The 15871-nt window shown below is 37.9% G+C and overlaps 1 protein-coding gene across 1 annotated transcript in view; it reads right to left on the reverse strand.

Moving 5' to 3' along the window:
• The window catches only part of wnk4b (WNK lysine deficient protein kinase 4b), a 51170-nt gene extending 41745 nt beyond the window's left edge, over nucleotides 1-9425 (reverse strand). Inside the window, exon 1 of the mRNA XM_052552163.1 lies at nucleotides 8455-9425. Coding sequence (XP_052408123.1) covers nucleotides 8455-9087 — 633 coding nt within the window. The 5' untranslated portion in view covers nucleotides 9088-9425. The remainder of the gene's footprint in view (nucleotides 1-8454) is intronic.
• Between the last annotated feature and the right edge of the window lie 6446 nt (nucleotides 9426-15871).

Raw genomic sequence — 15871 nt, forward strand, 5'->3', positions numbered from 1 at the left:
CTCATTTGTAACACCTATCCTAAAAACATAAAACAATACACAATCTGACCTGACAGTTTTTTTGACATAGCCTATATTTCACAAACTTGATCTAAATGTGCTCGTGTATGTGTGTACATAACTCCCGGAGAGCTTATAAAATGTTTAAGGGAGTCAAAACAGAGCTAGGAATTCCTCTGTAGAACACAAATAAGGATCTGCTTCAAGGTGACGGCCCTTCTAACACCTGAACTGACCCGTAACAGGCAATATAGCCACTACAACGAGGTATGTTTGAGCATTTTTCTTTTTTTGGGTTGCACCTTGTAATGTCACATACTCTAAAATCCCATCGACACTTTCCATACAGCACAGCAAGCAACACAAGAGATTTTTCAAGCTGGACTTATAGAAATGCACTAAAAATATAAGACCACATGTAGTGTAATAGTACAGACAGACAGGATCCAGCCCAAGCCACTTTCCAACAGCAAACGATCTGATGAGACAGCATCAATAGTGACTTAGATCCTACATTCATCTGTTGTTAATCCCACTGGCTCCTCACTGACACATAATATCTGCAAAATGTCCATGGCGGAGGACACTGTAAATTATGACTCTATTTCAGAGAGGAAGACATGCATAAAAAGAAAAGAATAACACAGGGTGTAGGGCCAAATGCTAAAAGCCAATAAAACGTTTTCCATCTGGTTCTGCCAAAACTCTTCTGGTGATTTACATTGCTGAAGTCCTAACCTAGTTCAGAAAGCCAATGTCCACATTGTATCTTATTCTAGTCAAAACCAGCCCAATTATACAGGAAGAGACAACAGTTTGATTGACATGTGTGGTGACCAATCACAGTTCAGTTTATTTGGACATGTCATTTAGGGGCAGGTTCTGAAATCATTTAAGACTTGTTCAATTTAATGGGTCATTTAGTGCTTATTTGCAAAAAATAATTAATTTCGAAGCAGTTTGCCAAGTGTATTTAACTTTCAGCTCACACAAACTCTTACTGTGTTTGTCTCAACCATGACCTAAGGCTAGAAGTCAGCCCATAATCTCACAGCTCTCTTTCAAATCTGCCAGTGTTCAAAGGAATAGGGAACTTTAAAATGAAAAATGTGTCATCATTTACTCACTTTCCACTTGTTCCAGTTTCTTTCAGCTGTTGAACACAAAATAACATATTTTGAACAATACAGGTAGACAAACAGTAGCCAACGACTTCTAAATCAGTTTTTTTCATGCTATGGAAGTCAATGGCTACCGTCAATTGTTTGGCTACTTTTTTAGGCTGTTTTTTTTTTCAACATATGTGACCCTAGAGCAGTCTTAAGTCATCATAACTAAAAAATATTTAGTAATGTACATTGCTAAGTCATTTGGACAACTTTAAATGTGATTTTCTCAGTATTTAGATTTATTTTATTTTTTTGCACTCTCAGATTCCAGATTTTCAAATAGTATCCCGGACAAATATTGTCAGATCCTAATAAACCATACATCAATGGACAGATTATTTATTCAGCTTTCAGATTATGTATAAATCTTACTTAAAACTGGTTTTGAGGTCCAGGGTCACATATCTTATTCTGTGTTCAACAAAAGAAAGAAACTTGTATAGGTTTGGAACAATTTGAGAATTTCCTTTTTTTGGGGGCGAACCGTCCCTTTATCCTTAAATGAGATGCCTGAAGACAGAAATCCTGTCATAAGAACAGTATTTCTCTGCGTTTGGTGTCTGGTTTGCCCAGTCTTGCTGACATTAAGCAACAATGGCAGAGCAGTTAGTTTGTTTGAAGTACAAACAGATGGAAAGGTCACATGTATCCATCAGTAAAAGACTTTAAAGCCTTGTTTGCGTGTAAAAAAGATACAAATTTGAGATATTATGTGTACACATATTAGCCAAGGTCAAGATGTTTTTGAACCAAGACTTGATTTTTGTTCACCAAGACTGCATTAGATCAAAAATACAGTAAAAGCAGTAATACTGTGAAATATTATTACAATTTAAAAGAACCATTTTCTGTTTTACTATTTTAAAATGTAATGTATTCCTTTGATGCAAAGCTACATTTTCTGCATCCACCTCTCCATTCTTGGGTGTCACATGATCCTTCAGAATTCATTCTGATATGATCATTCGGGGCGCAGTTATTATCAGTTATCACTGGTGCTCATTCATTAGTAATGGTTCTTTTTTATTATCTATGCTGAAAAACCTTTTAGAGCTTGAAACAATAACACATTTTTTTCCAGGATTATTTGATAGAAAATAAAAGTTCATTAAACCGCATTAATGTGAAGCAGAATTCCCTTCATAACATTATACATGTCTTTACTAATTGTTTTTTACTGTCATTGTGATCAAGTAAATTCAGCCTTGGTAAACATAAGAGACGTCTTTCAGGTCGCTGGGGTATGTTTGTAGCAATAGCCAAAAATACACTCTCGTGGCTGCAGGTGATCACACCTCATTCCCTGCTGATACTTTCATGTGAAATACAGCTTTCTGGGTCTGAGCTTCATACATGCCTCATGAAACAGCGGGTGACCAACACCCCCACCAAAAGACATTGGAATTAGGAGGAATGTTGCACCGCTGAAACAACTATACTGACAGACGGAGATTTCTTTTTTTGGATGTGTGACTCACACAACTAATTATCATCTACTATTGTTTGAATAAGACTATAGTTGGAGAATCCTCCCTACTCTTTTTTCATCACTTACAGCTTATCATCACTGGGCCTGGAAGGGTCACTCTCTCAGCTGAAAGGTCAGCTTGCAGTATAGAATCCAAAACAAGGCAAAATGAGCGGAAAACGGGTTTTCTGCCTAAGTGTCCGGTCAAGCATGTATGGAAGGTGATGACATGTCAAACAATCAGCTCCTTCAGCATGCAATATACTCAGAGGAAGTGATGCACTTCCTGATATTGAACATTGGGACATACTTCATGTCACACTGCTGAAGTATCTGACAGTGAATGAAATCAAAATGGAAGTGTTGTGGGAAAAATGGAAGGTTTTAATCCAAGTCTTTGAGCTTTGAGGTCATTTATATAATAGTGTACTTAAAATATACATAATTAGCATTTTGATGTATGCAAGAAAATGGACCAAAGTCACTGATGGCTCATCTTGTTTGCACAGGTGTACAGAATTTGCTAGTAAATTTCTACCTATACTGCAAGTGACATGGAATCAAACATGACATTTTGAAGTTGGAATAAGAGGTTCTTTTTAAAACATGCACTAATAATCTTCGTTTTATCTATACATTTATTTATTTGTGTGTTTATCCGTGTACAAAACCCAAACTCTAAAATCCGCAAAACTGAAGGATGTCAAAACTTCGGTTTCACTGTGAGAAAATGAAAAGAGAAAAGCAGGATGGATATAGTCTCACTGTTGCCTGAGAAAGAAACTGATGTGCCGTGCAAATGATGCCACAAGGCTTCAGGCCACAGCCTTTGTGTCAAAAGTCTCTGCGATGACGAAAAAGGAAGAGTGTCATTCAAGAGCAAAACGTGTGGCGAAGCAAGGCACGGCCTCGGCCCTCTAATGGTGTGCTGAGCAACACATTTTCATTTTCTTTTTGTTGAATCTATCCTTTTATGAATGCGTTTCATGTCTGACTTCATTGGTATAAGTGAGATAAAGGCTGTGAAATGAGAAGGATCAGCTGGGGAAATCCACCTGCTGTGCTGAATTACAATGGGTTGTGTTCAAGCCATCAGAATTATGACTTTCATGCACTACTATCTATAATCACACAGCTATTAAGAATAAATATTGACTTGACACAGAGGAAAATTAGTTACGTTGAAAACTAGAGACTGAAGCAGGGTGCGAAGCAGTTGATTTGGGATTTAAAGGGAAACTCGAGAGATATTCAGGCTGCTTATTAAAGCCTTGGGGAGCTGGTAAACTCGTATGCAGCCTGCAGCTCAGAAAGATGATGAATGCTTGGGAGGGAATGACTTTTTCTGAGTTAATCCACCTTCAAAAGCCACAAGCCTGCAGCTCTGTTTTGTAATGCAAGTGCAAATAACTATCATGTGCTCGGCTATAAAGAAGATCTATTGGTGCTCCACTATTGAAAAATAGACAGTGACATGACAGTCAAATAAAATATATATATATGTTTAATCTGTCGGTTCAAAAGTTTGGAATAATTAAGATTTTAAAACATTAAATAATTGGAATGATTTAATATATAACAAGCTAGCTATGAACACAGCGTAGACCATCTGTTACACACTTTGACATACTTCCACCCTCCCCCAAGTTCTCTTTCCATCCGGCTCGTCAATTACACTCGACCGCCTGACAGACATGCGAGCCCCTTTCTCTCCACCCATGTGCCCCCCCTCTACAGGAAACAGAATATGAGACCCCACAGAGGAACCACGTGGAGCTATGAATTAGACAACAAGTGTGAGACATGACCACAGCATGCTCAGCTTCTGATCAGCAAGAGAGATACGCATCGATGTAAACAATCGGATTAATACGTTTCTACGTTTTCAAGACAAATTAGAACTGCACATCTACTTTATCAGAACAAATAATATTAGTTATATCTTAGATATTTGATGTACATTTAAGATGTACATAATTTTATAGATCTATAATTTACGTTCTTAAAAGTGAACACACTCACACTACTGGTCGAAAGGTACAATTAGACAAAAATGACGAAGTGTTAGAAACAACACGAGGGTGTGTAAATTATGACAGAAAATATTGATTTGGGTGAACTAGGCCTATGCCATTTTGTTTTTAATGTAATGGTACTCTAAATAACAAACTAAAACTGCCAGCAGGTGGCGGTGAATGTCTTTATGTGTCGATTCTTTCAAATGGCTGATTCATTCAGGAACTAAATAAATGGCTCTCTTCATGAATGGATCTTTGAATCATTGATTCACACGATTTGTTCAAAACGCGGATTCATTCAAAAACTAAACACGCTGTGTTGCTCGGAGATGAACAACAGTTCTGCTGCGGCTTTATAGGTAACATGTTCTCTGCAAAATTGAGCAAAGGCACATAATATTGTGTTTAAAATATAGCCTAACACAATATCAACTTGAACTGTTGTATAAAATAACATTTAACTTAAACTTGCGATATTCGGGACAAAATCAGAACTCGTCTAATATTGCTCTAGCTGCTTGTGTGATATTGCTTATTTTATGATATAAATATGAGACAAAAGAAATCTCATAAAGGGGCATTTTTGCACTAATATCTTGGATTTTAAGGCATAACTGCATTTATGAAGTTTTTGCCCTGCATCATATTTGTCAACTGTATGAAATGTAAAATTATGTACCGGTCTGGGGGGTGGGGGGGGTTAACTGCTTAAAAATATTTTAATCGCATTATTTTTTTACATAACTAATTCATTAAGCAGAAAGAGAGTCTTTTCGATATAACTTCTCAATATAATAAACTTTTTCAATTAAATTTTAATGTCTTTATAAATTGCTTTTCACAATAAATATTCTGAAACAAATTTGAGGGTTGAGGTGGGGGGGACTGAGTCAAACAAAAAACAAGTAAAAACCTACTGCTCCCTAAAACAAAAAATAACATCCTAAAATTAAAACATACTGTATATGCAACACTTGTGGAGTGTTAAACACACATGCACTGGATGAGCAACAAGTGAAGCCGAGCTCTGTGTTAAGTTATTCTTATCCTTGTCAGCCGTCATGAAAGAGAGATCACTGAGTGAGAGACTTCAGTCAATCCCATTAACCGCCTTAAGTCCCGAAGCAAAGCCTGTGTCATTTTGACAGAGCATGGAGCCCTCCTCAGTGGACACAAGCAGTCACCGTCACCATGGCAGCTCCCCTCCACCAGACGACCGTTTAGCAGGGTAATTAGGCACTGCATTCTGGGTAAAATAAATGTTCTAATCTTTCAACAGAATCAGCTCAATGAACACGCCACAGGCAGTAAATGGCACATTCAAGAGTGTGACGAGCAAGCAGAAAAATGAACTGCAGGATAAAGGCTCGCCGAGGAATGGCTTTCTCAGATAAAACTGTGAGGGGTAAACAAGCTCTCTGTGAATGACCAGGGGCCGGCAGTCTGGGAAAGTCACAAAAACACTTTCCTGGCCATTCACAGGATTAACAAGCATCCTTTTCTAACGAGACAGACAACATGTCCTGCGAGTACAAAGAAAGAGTCCAAGTGTCTGCAGAACAATCAATGCCTCCACTAAAGCTACACTTACGTTACAGGCCTTAAAGGGACAGTTCATGCAAAAATTTAAATTCCGTCATCAATTACACACCCTCCAGTTGTTCAGCTACCAACATTCATCAAAATATCTTATTTTGTATTCAACAGAAGAAAGAAATTAATACAGGAGGCTGAATAAATAATTCATTTTTTGTGTGAATTTTCCCTTGAGGATTTTTTTTTCAACTCAAGTTTTTCTGAATGCGTCGAGGAAACAGAATAAAACAACCAAAGGAGCATTCATCAGTAATTGTGTTGACAGCGGTTTCGTACAAGAAAGTGGCGCTACTGGCAATGAATGACGATGATTGAAATGTGCACCTGCACAGTGATGAAAGAGGTTAAAGAAATACATGAAGGCTGAGCTCTTTGTAGTGCTTTTCAACCAGTTTTGCTTCAGAGCCCAAATTTTACATGATGACCCAACAAAGTTTATCGAAACAAAATAGTTTAGCTTAAAAAATTAACAAAATGTTTAAAATCTTAACTTTAAAGGGTACACTGAGATAATGTTAAAAGCTATATGTAATGTGTCTTTTCAAAAAATGAATAAATAAAAAAATAAATAAATATATATATATATAATAGGTACATTTTTAACATGAATGTAATATTAAGTAAATAAATATGATAATCATAACTGCAAGTGAACCTGTACATCATCCTAAAAGTATGATGAATACTACCAATGAGTCATGTACTGAAAGTGTTTTCTTTCAGAGGCGTAGCTTCGTTCATTCTTTTTGGAGGATGAGAGTATGTCACCCAACCTGTTGGTGCTGGCATCTGGCTGATTTGATGATTTTACCTGATACCTGAAGAGTTTGGACGTTCAACCTTTGACATCAGCAACAAATGATATGGAAAGCAATTTATCCTCCTTTAAAAAAGCTGATTGAAATACAATTCATTACCTTTTATTATTTGCATTCAGCATTGTTTCCTATCTTGCTATCTATGATCCGATCAGAACAGACCAAATGAGAAACTGATTTATTGGATTAAATAGCCAAAATCGGATTTGAAAATTATGGCTTAGAAGAACATCTGTGGTGCAGATCTTTGCCAATTCCAGCTGTAATGTGAACAGTATGTTGTAGCATGCAAATTTTTGCTTGAAAAATGACCCCAGCAATTTGCCTAGTCACCACAGCATGTGACATCTTGCATACTGCACCATAAGGAAGCCTGTGTGAAGGTCCGGTGCCCAATACTCAGGTTACCTGGGACCCTAGACATTATAGCGTACACGGCTATCAGCACTGGAGAAGAAAGCTCCTATGCACAGTGAAGAATTCTAGGTTTGGTATTCAATGTGCAACAAGTATAGATATACCTAAAATTAAAGAGTGATCAGACCATCTACACTCCATTCAATCGAGACCAATTTGTAAAGTTAAAAATAAATCATGTTTGACAGCCCAGTCAAAATGATTCAACTACAAGAAAGTTCAAACTTAAAAACATAACTGCCTGAAGTGAAAATAAAAATAGGTTAACCCATCTATATTTAACACTGAAAATATTCTACATGACCTTAACCTATGGAGCCTTGCACATTAATCATCCTATTGACACGCCACGTGATGACATCTTGCCTCTTAGCATGAGATAACGATTTTCAGGATAGCCTATCAGGACAAAAATGTGAGGTTTTAGAAAACCACTGCCTTGATTAGACTGTAATCTCACATGCTGATGAAAACCGCTTTTTAAAGTAACACATGACATCATCTGTGTTCCTCTCATTTGCATTTAAAGATCAGACGCAGATGCATCTGATTGCTAACAGTGCAAAGATAACAGATATATCATCGGTCCATTCATCACTGAGTGAGTTTAGATATCAGCTGCTCGCAGTCATTGTATAACACACAAATCCAAGCGAAATGCTACCATAACTTCGATTAATTACAAGCTTTCTAATCCACACCTCCTCCTCATCATAAGATAAACAAAACCTTTCATAAAACACATGCTGACCTGCTCTGCCGATAAATGCTACAATGCACATCTATGAACTGATATATACAGTCAAAACTAATAAAATAATGACTGTTTGAACCATTTCTCAGTTACCTGACGTCGCTAGGGGCGCCACACGGCAATTACTCGAACCTTAACAAACTGCATCCAGACATTTACTGGCCGAAAAGTTGACCCCCATTAAAGTAACTGACTGAACTGTACAAGTCCTTACCTGTAGTTCACACCAAGCGACTTCCACGGTGGTCTCCGTATCCAAGCCTTTGTAGACTGTCTTAAAGGACCCCCTTCCGATCTCAATGTTGAATTTGAGAAACCTTCCGTCAGGTGAAGTCGCCACAGCTTTAGTCTCAACCTCGTCCTTTTCCTCCTGCTCGCGTTTGCGCTCAAACGGGGCTCTAGACAAAACGGCTTTCTTCTGGGTGCTTTCTTCATCCGAGTCCGAGCTGGCGTCAGCCTCCTGCGCGCCGGGCTCCTCGGTGGCCCAGGTATCAGCCGTCTCCGAGTCTCGCGTCTCCGGCGGAGAGCTGGAGACAGGTGACACTGGGGGAGAAGAGTCCGTCTTTTTCTCCTCGTTCGCACTTTCCGACAAAATGTTGTCGGCCGACCACGAAAGAGTTTTTGTCAGAGGTGCGACGCTCTCCTGGGGCTCGACGTCCATGGTGTGGAGTTTGTTAAACCTGTAAGCATTTCTCCTGGAGTTCGCCGAGTGTCTCCTGCGTCTCGGCGGCAGGCGCGCGGGGAAGAACGAGTCCGCGTCAAAACCCGCCGGCAAACTCGGGAAGCCGAGACCTGCCATGTCAACCTCAGCCTTTGACATTGTATTAGATATCTGTGTAGTTAACATTAGAACAGCAGTGCATAATATAGTCCATTACATTACATTGTAGTGTCCCTCCAAACCACAGCAACACTTCAAGAACTGTTCTCCAAGAGCACAATGCGGATTAGCCTATATACCCATATATACCAAAAATCCACGCGACTTTAAAATAAATGCGAACGCAAGTAAACGTTCTTTGTGGAAATATTACACAGCAATCAACTCAAGGATAATAATTCGAATATCACGGCGTGACGTTCGAGCGCGTCCACGGAGCGCGCGCTGTGTCTTCGCTTTCCAGGCGCAAGTGTCTAGTAGTACGCTGCTCTACTGTGCTGCTCTGCTTGCTCCTCCCCGTGGAAAAACACCTTAGTAATTAACTGCGAGGGACCACAAACAGTCAAGCTACAATGCCCCAAATGCAGTCCCTCACGTCCCAGAGAGATTGCGGCTGTCTATTATGGCAAGCTGTTGAAACATGTATTAGTAAAAACTTCATTATGTTATAATTGTTTTTAAATAACTAGTGGATTTAGAAATGACAACATGTATCTTTCACTTTCACGAGGTTCACTGGATACCAGGACTGGTTGCCGAAGTGTCTATATCTCTTCAGTTGGTATTTATTTACAATAATATTAATATTTTTTTGGGATACATACATCTATAGGGATAAATGTTGAAACTTCTTGCCACATTCCGTTTCATTATGTACATGACAACAGTTTGTCTGTTGCAAGATCAATAGGTTAAACTCAGTGCAGGGAAACCCAGATATCTGAAATCACGAAGCAGTGAATTCAAGAAACAGTTGCTTAATTCAAACCCAAAGTATCACAACCTCCCCATTTAAAAGTGAATAAACTGACCAGATGGAATTATTTCTCTGCGGCTCCCATGAGATTGACATTCATGTCATCAGTCAAGCTTAAAACTGTCATTGTGCACCGAGAATGATTCAGTCCTGCTGCAGTCCATTAGCCTGAAGCACATTCAAGAATAAAACTGCATATTTAGGACGGAGTGGACTCAAATAATTCAAGAATCAGTATGCGATCAGTCATCCACTAATCTGAATAGAACATGTCCCCCCGAGTGTGGTCCTGACCCCACGATCATGTTACAGTAAGTAGCTAGTACATAACAGAAACTAATAATAACTGATCAGCTGATGAGCAGTATCAGATTTGCACAAACATAGACACACAGGTGTAATTAAATCACAGCATGTTGATCTAAGCTCAGACGTGTGCCACACTTCCATACACATCAGTATCACTCTAGCGAAGACATAAACATGTTATATTATGACAATACAACACATGATAAATGTTTAGAATGGCTTCATGTGTGACTATTCATATTATCCCGTTCACATAGAGCATGCATGTATCGCATAGCAAGCCAAATAAACTGCTTGGTTCCTTCTTTGCTTTGTCTTACGACAATCACTGAAACTTTTCCGCACCTAGTCATTCATCTCCATAGGTTCGTGGTGGCTATTTTGAGCAGCCTCCGTTTCTCTCGCTGTCAGTGTCTTTGTTATGATGGCTTGGTTTCCTAGCAATGAGCTGATGCCCGATTAAAGGACATGGACTGATTGTGATCGCAGAGAAGCGTGAGGGTCTAGCCACTCAAGCATAGGTCATCTGTTTCCAACTGTTTGTGTTTCTACTGGCTTAAATACTCTAAGGATTAACTTTAAATCGCCATGTACCAGTGGGCCACCAGGGAGTTCTCATCCACAGCAGCAGGTGACTTGACAACAGTGTTTATGTTCGTTTTAGACAACAGTGATCATAGGAGTGTTGAACACTGTGGGGCAACCGAACAGGGATATATTCTCTCATACTCTTTTCCCGGAACATTTCTTTAAAACAAAAACTACATTTAAATGTTCTTTTGCATTCCACAGGGAAGAAAACTACAAGTTTGAAAATGAAGTAAACAACATAAGGGTTAATAAATGACAGAATAATTAACCTTTTGAGTGAATTATCCCTAGCCTGCAAACTGAACGATGCACTTCAAATGTGATCTAAAGAAATATCAGAACGAGCACACAAAATTCTGACAAAACACTTGTTTTCAGGCCATCCAAGATGTAGGTGATTTCGTTAATTCATCCAAATAGATTTGGGGAAAATTTAGCTTTACATCACTTGCTCACCAATAGATCCTCTGCCATGAATGGGTGCCGTCATACTCAAAAGCACTGATTAAAACATCACAATCATCCACAAGTAATCCACACGACTCCAGTCCTTCAGTTAACATTTTGTGAAGTGAAAAGCTGTTTGTATGAAACAAATAGATAATTAGGCATTGTAACTTTAAACCATCACTTCTTGCCAAAACACTAATCCACAATTATTCCTCCAGTGAAAAACTCCATCCCCTCTTGGCCACAGATTGTTTTGGACTACTTGTGTTTATAAACAGTAACTGATTTGTGGATGTTTCTTTCATGATTCAGACTAGATGACTTTCTCACTAGAAAAACACATTTTATAAATACAGCTCTCATATTTTAGCCAGAAGTTAAAAGTGTCTTTATGATAGATTTAATCCAAACATGCAGCTTTTAATGTCAACTGATGGACTGGAGTCATGTGGATTACTTGTGGATTCTTGCTGCAAAGGATCCATGGGCAACAAAACAATGTAATGCTTAAATTTCCCAAATCTACTCTCATGAAGAAACGGTTCATTTTCTGCGACTGCTAATATTTGGGTGATCTATTTCCTTGACTAAAGCCAAAATGAAACTAAAACCATAAATTTTTAAAAAGTTACTTAATTGCTAACTGTAATAAAATAGAAAACATTTTACCTTATTTTAAGCTAGTTTAATACTAAAATTACTAAAACTGAAATCATAAAAGAAAAATACAACAAAAACAAATAATAATTAAATTACAGTAACTACATTTCAAAATTAAACATAAAAATAAAAAGTAAATAGTCAAAATATTAACAAAACCTATTCTATATCATTGATAATAAAACAACAAAGCTAACAGCTTTGTTGGAAACTTTCTTAAGCTGAATGACTGAATGTCTTGCAACCATTTTAAACAAAATCATGTGTCTAGAAATGATAAAGGAGATATGAATGTGGGCCAGAAATGAACTACAGAGGAGCTTGTACGGAGCAGATATCTCAGACCTCTTGAGCGTGATAAAGCATGGCTGTGCCTGTGGCTACGAACAGCCTCGCTTGACACAAACTCAAAAGAAGGACACACTGAGTGTGTGTGTGTGTGTGTGTGTGTGTGTGAGCTTGTTTATGTGGTTAATGAGGACACAAATTTGTATAATGACACAGGTATTACAATGAGGAGGTGGTTTATGAGGACATTTTTAGTGTCCCCGTAATTCAAAACGCTTATAAATCATACAGAATTAGTTATTTTGAAAATCCAAAAATGCACAAAGTTTCCTGTGAGGGTTAGGTTTAGGTGTAGAGTTGGGGTAGGGCAATATAAAATACAGTTTTACAGAATAAAACCCATTACACCTATGGAGAGTCGCCATAAACAACATATACCAACGTGTGTGTGTGTGTGTGTGCGTGTACGCTTATCAGTATGAACATATTGCTGCTCCGTGAGCAGCTGGGCATCCCACCTCCACTTCATTCTAATCACCCCTCCCCTTTTCAAACTTTTGCCAAATCATATTTCATATTAACATGTTATATATATATATATATATAACACAATAACAAAATATTTATTAATTACTTTATTTATCACCATGCTAGCATAAATAATTTTACTCAGATAAATAAATAAAATAAAACAAGATATAATACAACTTCTTACAAAATTAAAAGAACTAGATAACATCTCTCAGTGTAACATTTGAAAGAAATTCTAAATATTTCCTAGGAAACCTTTCTGAGTACAACTGTTGCCTACACCTCCTTTTCTTAGGAAACAGTTGTATTCAGAAATGGCTATATATAGATATATCTCTGTATAAATAGAGTATATACCATTTTTCATTATGACATGATTAATCTATGACATTTCTACAGAGCCTCTGTAAATCAAGCCTTCTATATAACTAATCACTTGTGTCTCGAGTGGCACATGAACAGGAAGGTACAGTATGTCCATAAGCTTATCAAGCTATGCCTGTAGACTGTATTAACAAACTACTAATGTGACATATGCTGCCATCTAGTGGAATTCAACAGAATATTATAAAGCACTCTGAAATATAACTAGATGAGTCACGTTGGAAACAATAGCCAATTCAAACTCCATTTTTGTTTTATGTTTAAGTTACAGCAACTACATAAGAAAATGCAGACAAGGAATGATTGAAATAAATAAATATAATCATTTATTATGGAAAACACATAATAAATAATATAATAATAAAATAATAATAACATGTAAAGTAATAACATTAAGCGTGTAAAATTAAATAAGTGGTTAACACCAGGTAAACAGTTTTACGATAGCAACTAGGAGTCGGAAAGCATGAACAGTACCTACACTGACTGCATTTTTCACTACAATTTTGTAATTAAATGTGTAAAAAGATGTTTATTGAAAAAAACCAGTAGAGGTTGAACTGTCTTGTTATGAAACTATGAGGGATCCATAGGCCCAGCACGTGATCAGATTGACGGCTTCACAGTTGTTTTGAGGAGACTTTTAGGTCTCTGCAGAGCAAAAGTGGGCGTTTATCACTATGTGGGAGTTTTCAAACTGCTGGGTGTTTCTAAATCATGCAATCAAAATGATCCGCCTTACCCAACCCCACCCCTAAACCTAACGTCACTATTACATCAACTAATCAGGTATCATGGTGTAAAAACACCTTGATCTGGTAACTCCCATTACTTTCCTGCAGAGAGCTATACTTGCTGAGTTTTGAGGGCCAGTGTTCCAGTTCCTGCTGTCTTTTAAGGGGCTGTGTCTGGGCAGGTGTAAGAGGTTCCTGGTGCTGTTGTTGAGGACGCGTCCTCAGTCTTTCCCTCCACGTGTGTCTCGTGTTGTGTGACGTTACACGCTGCACCAATCAAATCATCCATAGGCGGATACGTCAGCGGCCTCGATGCGAACAACCAGGAGGTGTCGCTGTGGAACTATGACCAATAAGACTTGACAGAAATTAAATTAAAACTCCTGGCCCTCACTTCATCGACTGCTATTTCACTATGGAGAACCAAACCTGACATTCAAAAATTATTTAATAAAATAAATGAAATTGTAATATTTAATAACATTTATTTTTTAACTTATACTTCTAATTTATTCTTTATTACAGTTAGCCTACACTCTGTTTAAGGTAGGCCTTTTTTCTAAAATTTACTATAAGACTCTCACTTTAGTCTATTAAAAGGCAAAAATGATCATCTGATTCTTAAGCATAGTATATTGGAGTTTCATATGTAATATATACAGTATTGTTCAAAATAATAGCAGTACAATGTGACTAACCAGAATAATCAAGGTTTTTAGTATATTTTTTATTGCTACGTGGCAAACAAGTTACCAGTAGGTTCAGTAGATTCTCAGAAAACAAACAAGACCCAGCATTCATGATATGCACGCTCTTAAGGCTGTGCAATTGGGCAATTAGTTGAAAGGGGTGTGTTCAAAAAAATAGCAGTGTCTACCTTTGACTGTACAAACTCAAAACTATTTTGTACAAACATTTTTTTTTCTGGGATTTAGCAATCCTGTGAATCACTAAACTAATATTTAGTTGTATGACCACAGTTTTTTAAAACTGCTTGACATCTGTGTGGCATGGAGTCAACCAACTTGTGGCACCTCTCAGCTGTTATTCCACTTCATGATTCTTTAACAACATTCCACAATTCATTCACATTTCTTGGTTTTGCTTCAGAAACAGCATTTTTGATATCACCCCACAAGTTCTCAATTGGATTAAGGTCTGGAGATTGGGCTGGCCACTCCATAACATTAATTTTGTTGGTTTGGAACCAAGACTTTGCCCGTTTACTAGTGTGTTTTGGGTCATTGTCTTGTTGAAACAACCATTTCAAGGGCATGTCCTCTTCAGCATAGGACAACATGACCTCTTCAAGTATTTTAACATATGCAAACTGATCCATGATCCCTGGTATGCGATAAATAGGCCCAACACCATAGTAGGAGAAACATGCCCATATCATGATGCTTGCACCTCCATGCTTCACTGTCTTCACTGTGTACTGTGGCTTGAATTCAGAGTTTGGGGGTCGTCTCACAAACTGCCTGTGGCCCTTGGACCCAAAAAGAACAATTTTACTCTCATCAGTCCACAAAATGTTCCTCCATTTCTCTTTAGGCCAGTTGATGTGTTCTTTGGCAAATTGTAACCTCTTCTGCACATGCCTTTTTTTAACAGAGGGACTTTGCGGGGGATTCTTGAAAATAGATTAGCTTCACACAGACGTCTTCTAACTGTCACAGTACTTACAGGTAACTCCAGACTGTCTTTGATCATCCCGGAGGTGATCATTGGCTGAGCCTTTGCCATTCTGGTTATTCTTCTATCCATTTTGATGGTTGTCTTCCGTTTTCTTCCACGTCTCTCTGGTTTTGCTCTCCATTTTAAGGCATTGGAGATCATTTTAGCTGAACAGCCTATCATTTTTTGCACCTCTTTATAGGTTTTCCCCTCTCTAATCAACTTTTTAATCAAAGTACGCTGTTCTTCTGAACAATGTCTTGAACGACCCATTTTCCTCAGCTTTCAAATGCATGTTCAACAAGTGTTGGCTTCATCCTTAAATAGGGGCCACCTGATTCACACCTGTTTCTTCACAAAATTGATGACC

The sequence above is a fragment of the Carassius gibelio genome, chromosome B3 (genome assembly GCF_023724105.1).
Source record: "Carassius gibelio isolate Cgi1373 ecotype wild population from Czech Republic chromosome B3, carGib1.2-hapl.c, whole genome shotgun sequence".
Classification (NCBI taxonomy): Eukaryota; Metazoa; Chordata; class Actinopteri; order Cypriniformes; family Cyprinidae; genus Carassius; species Carassius gibelio.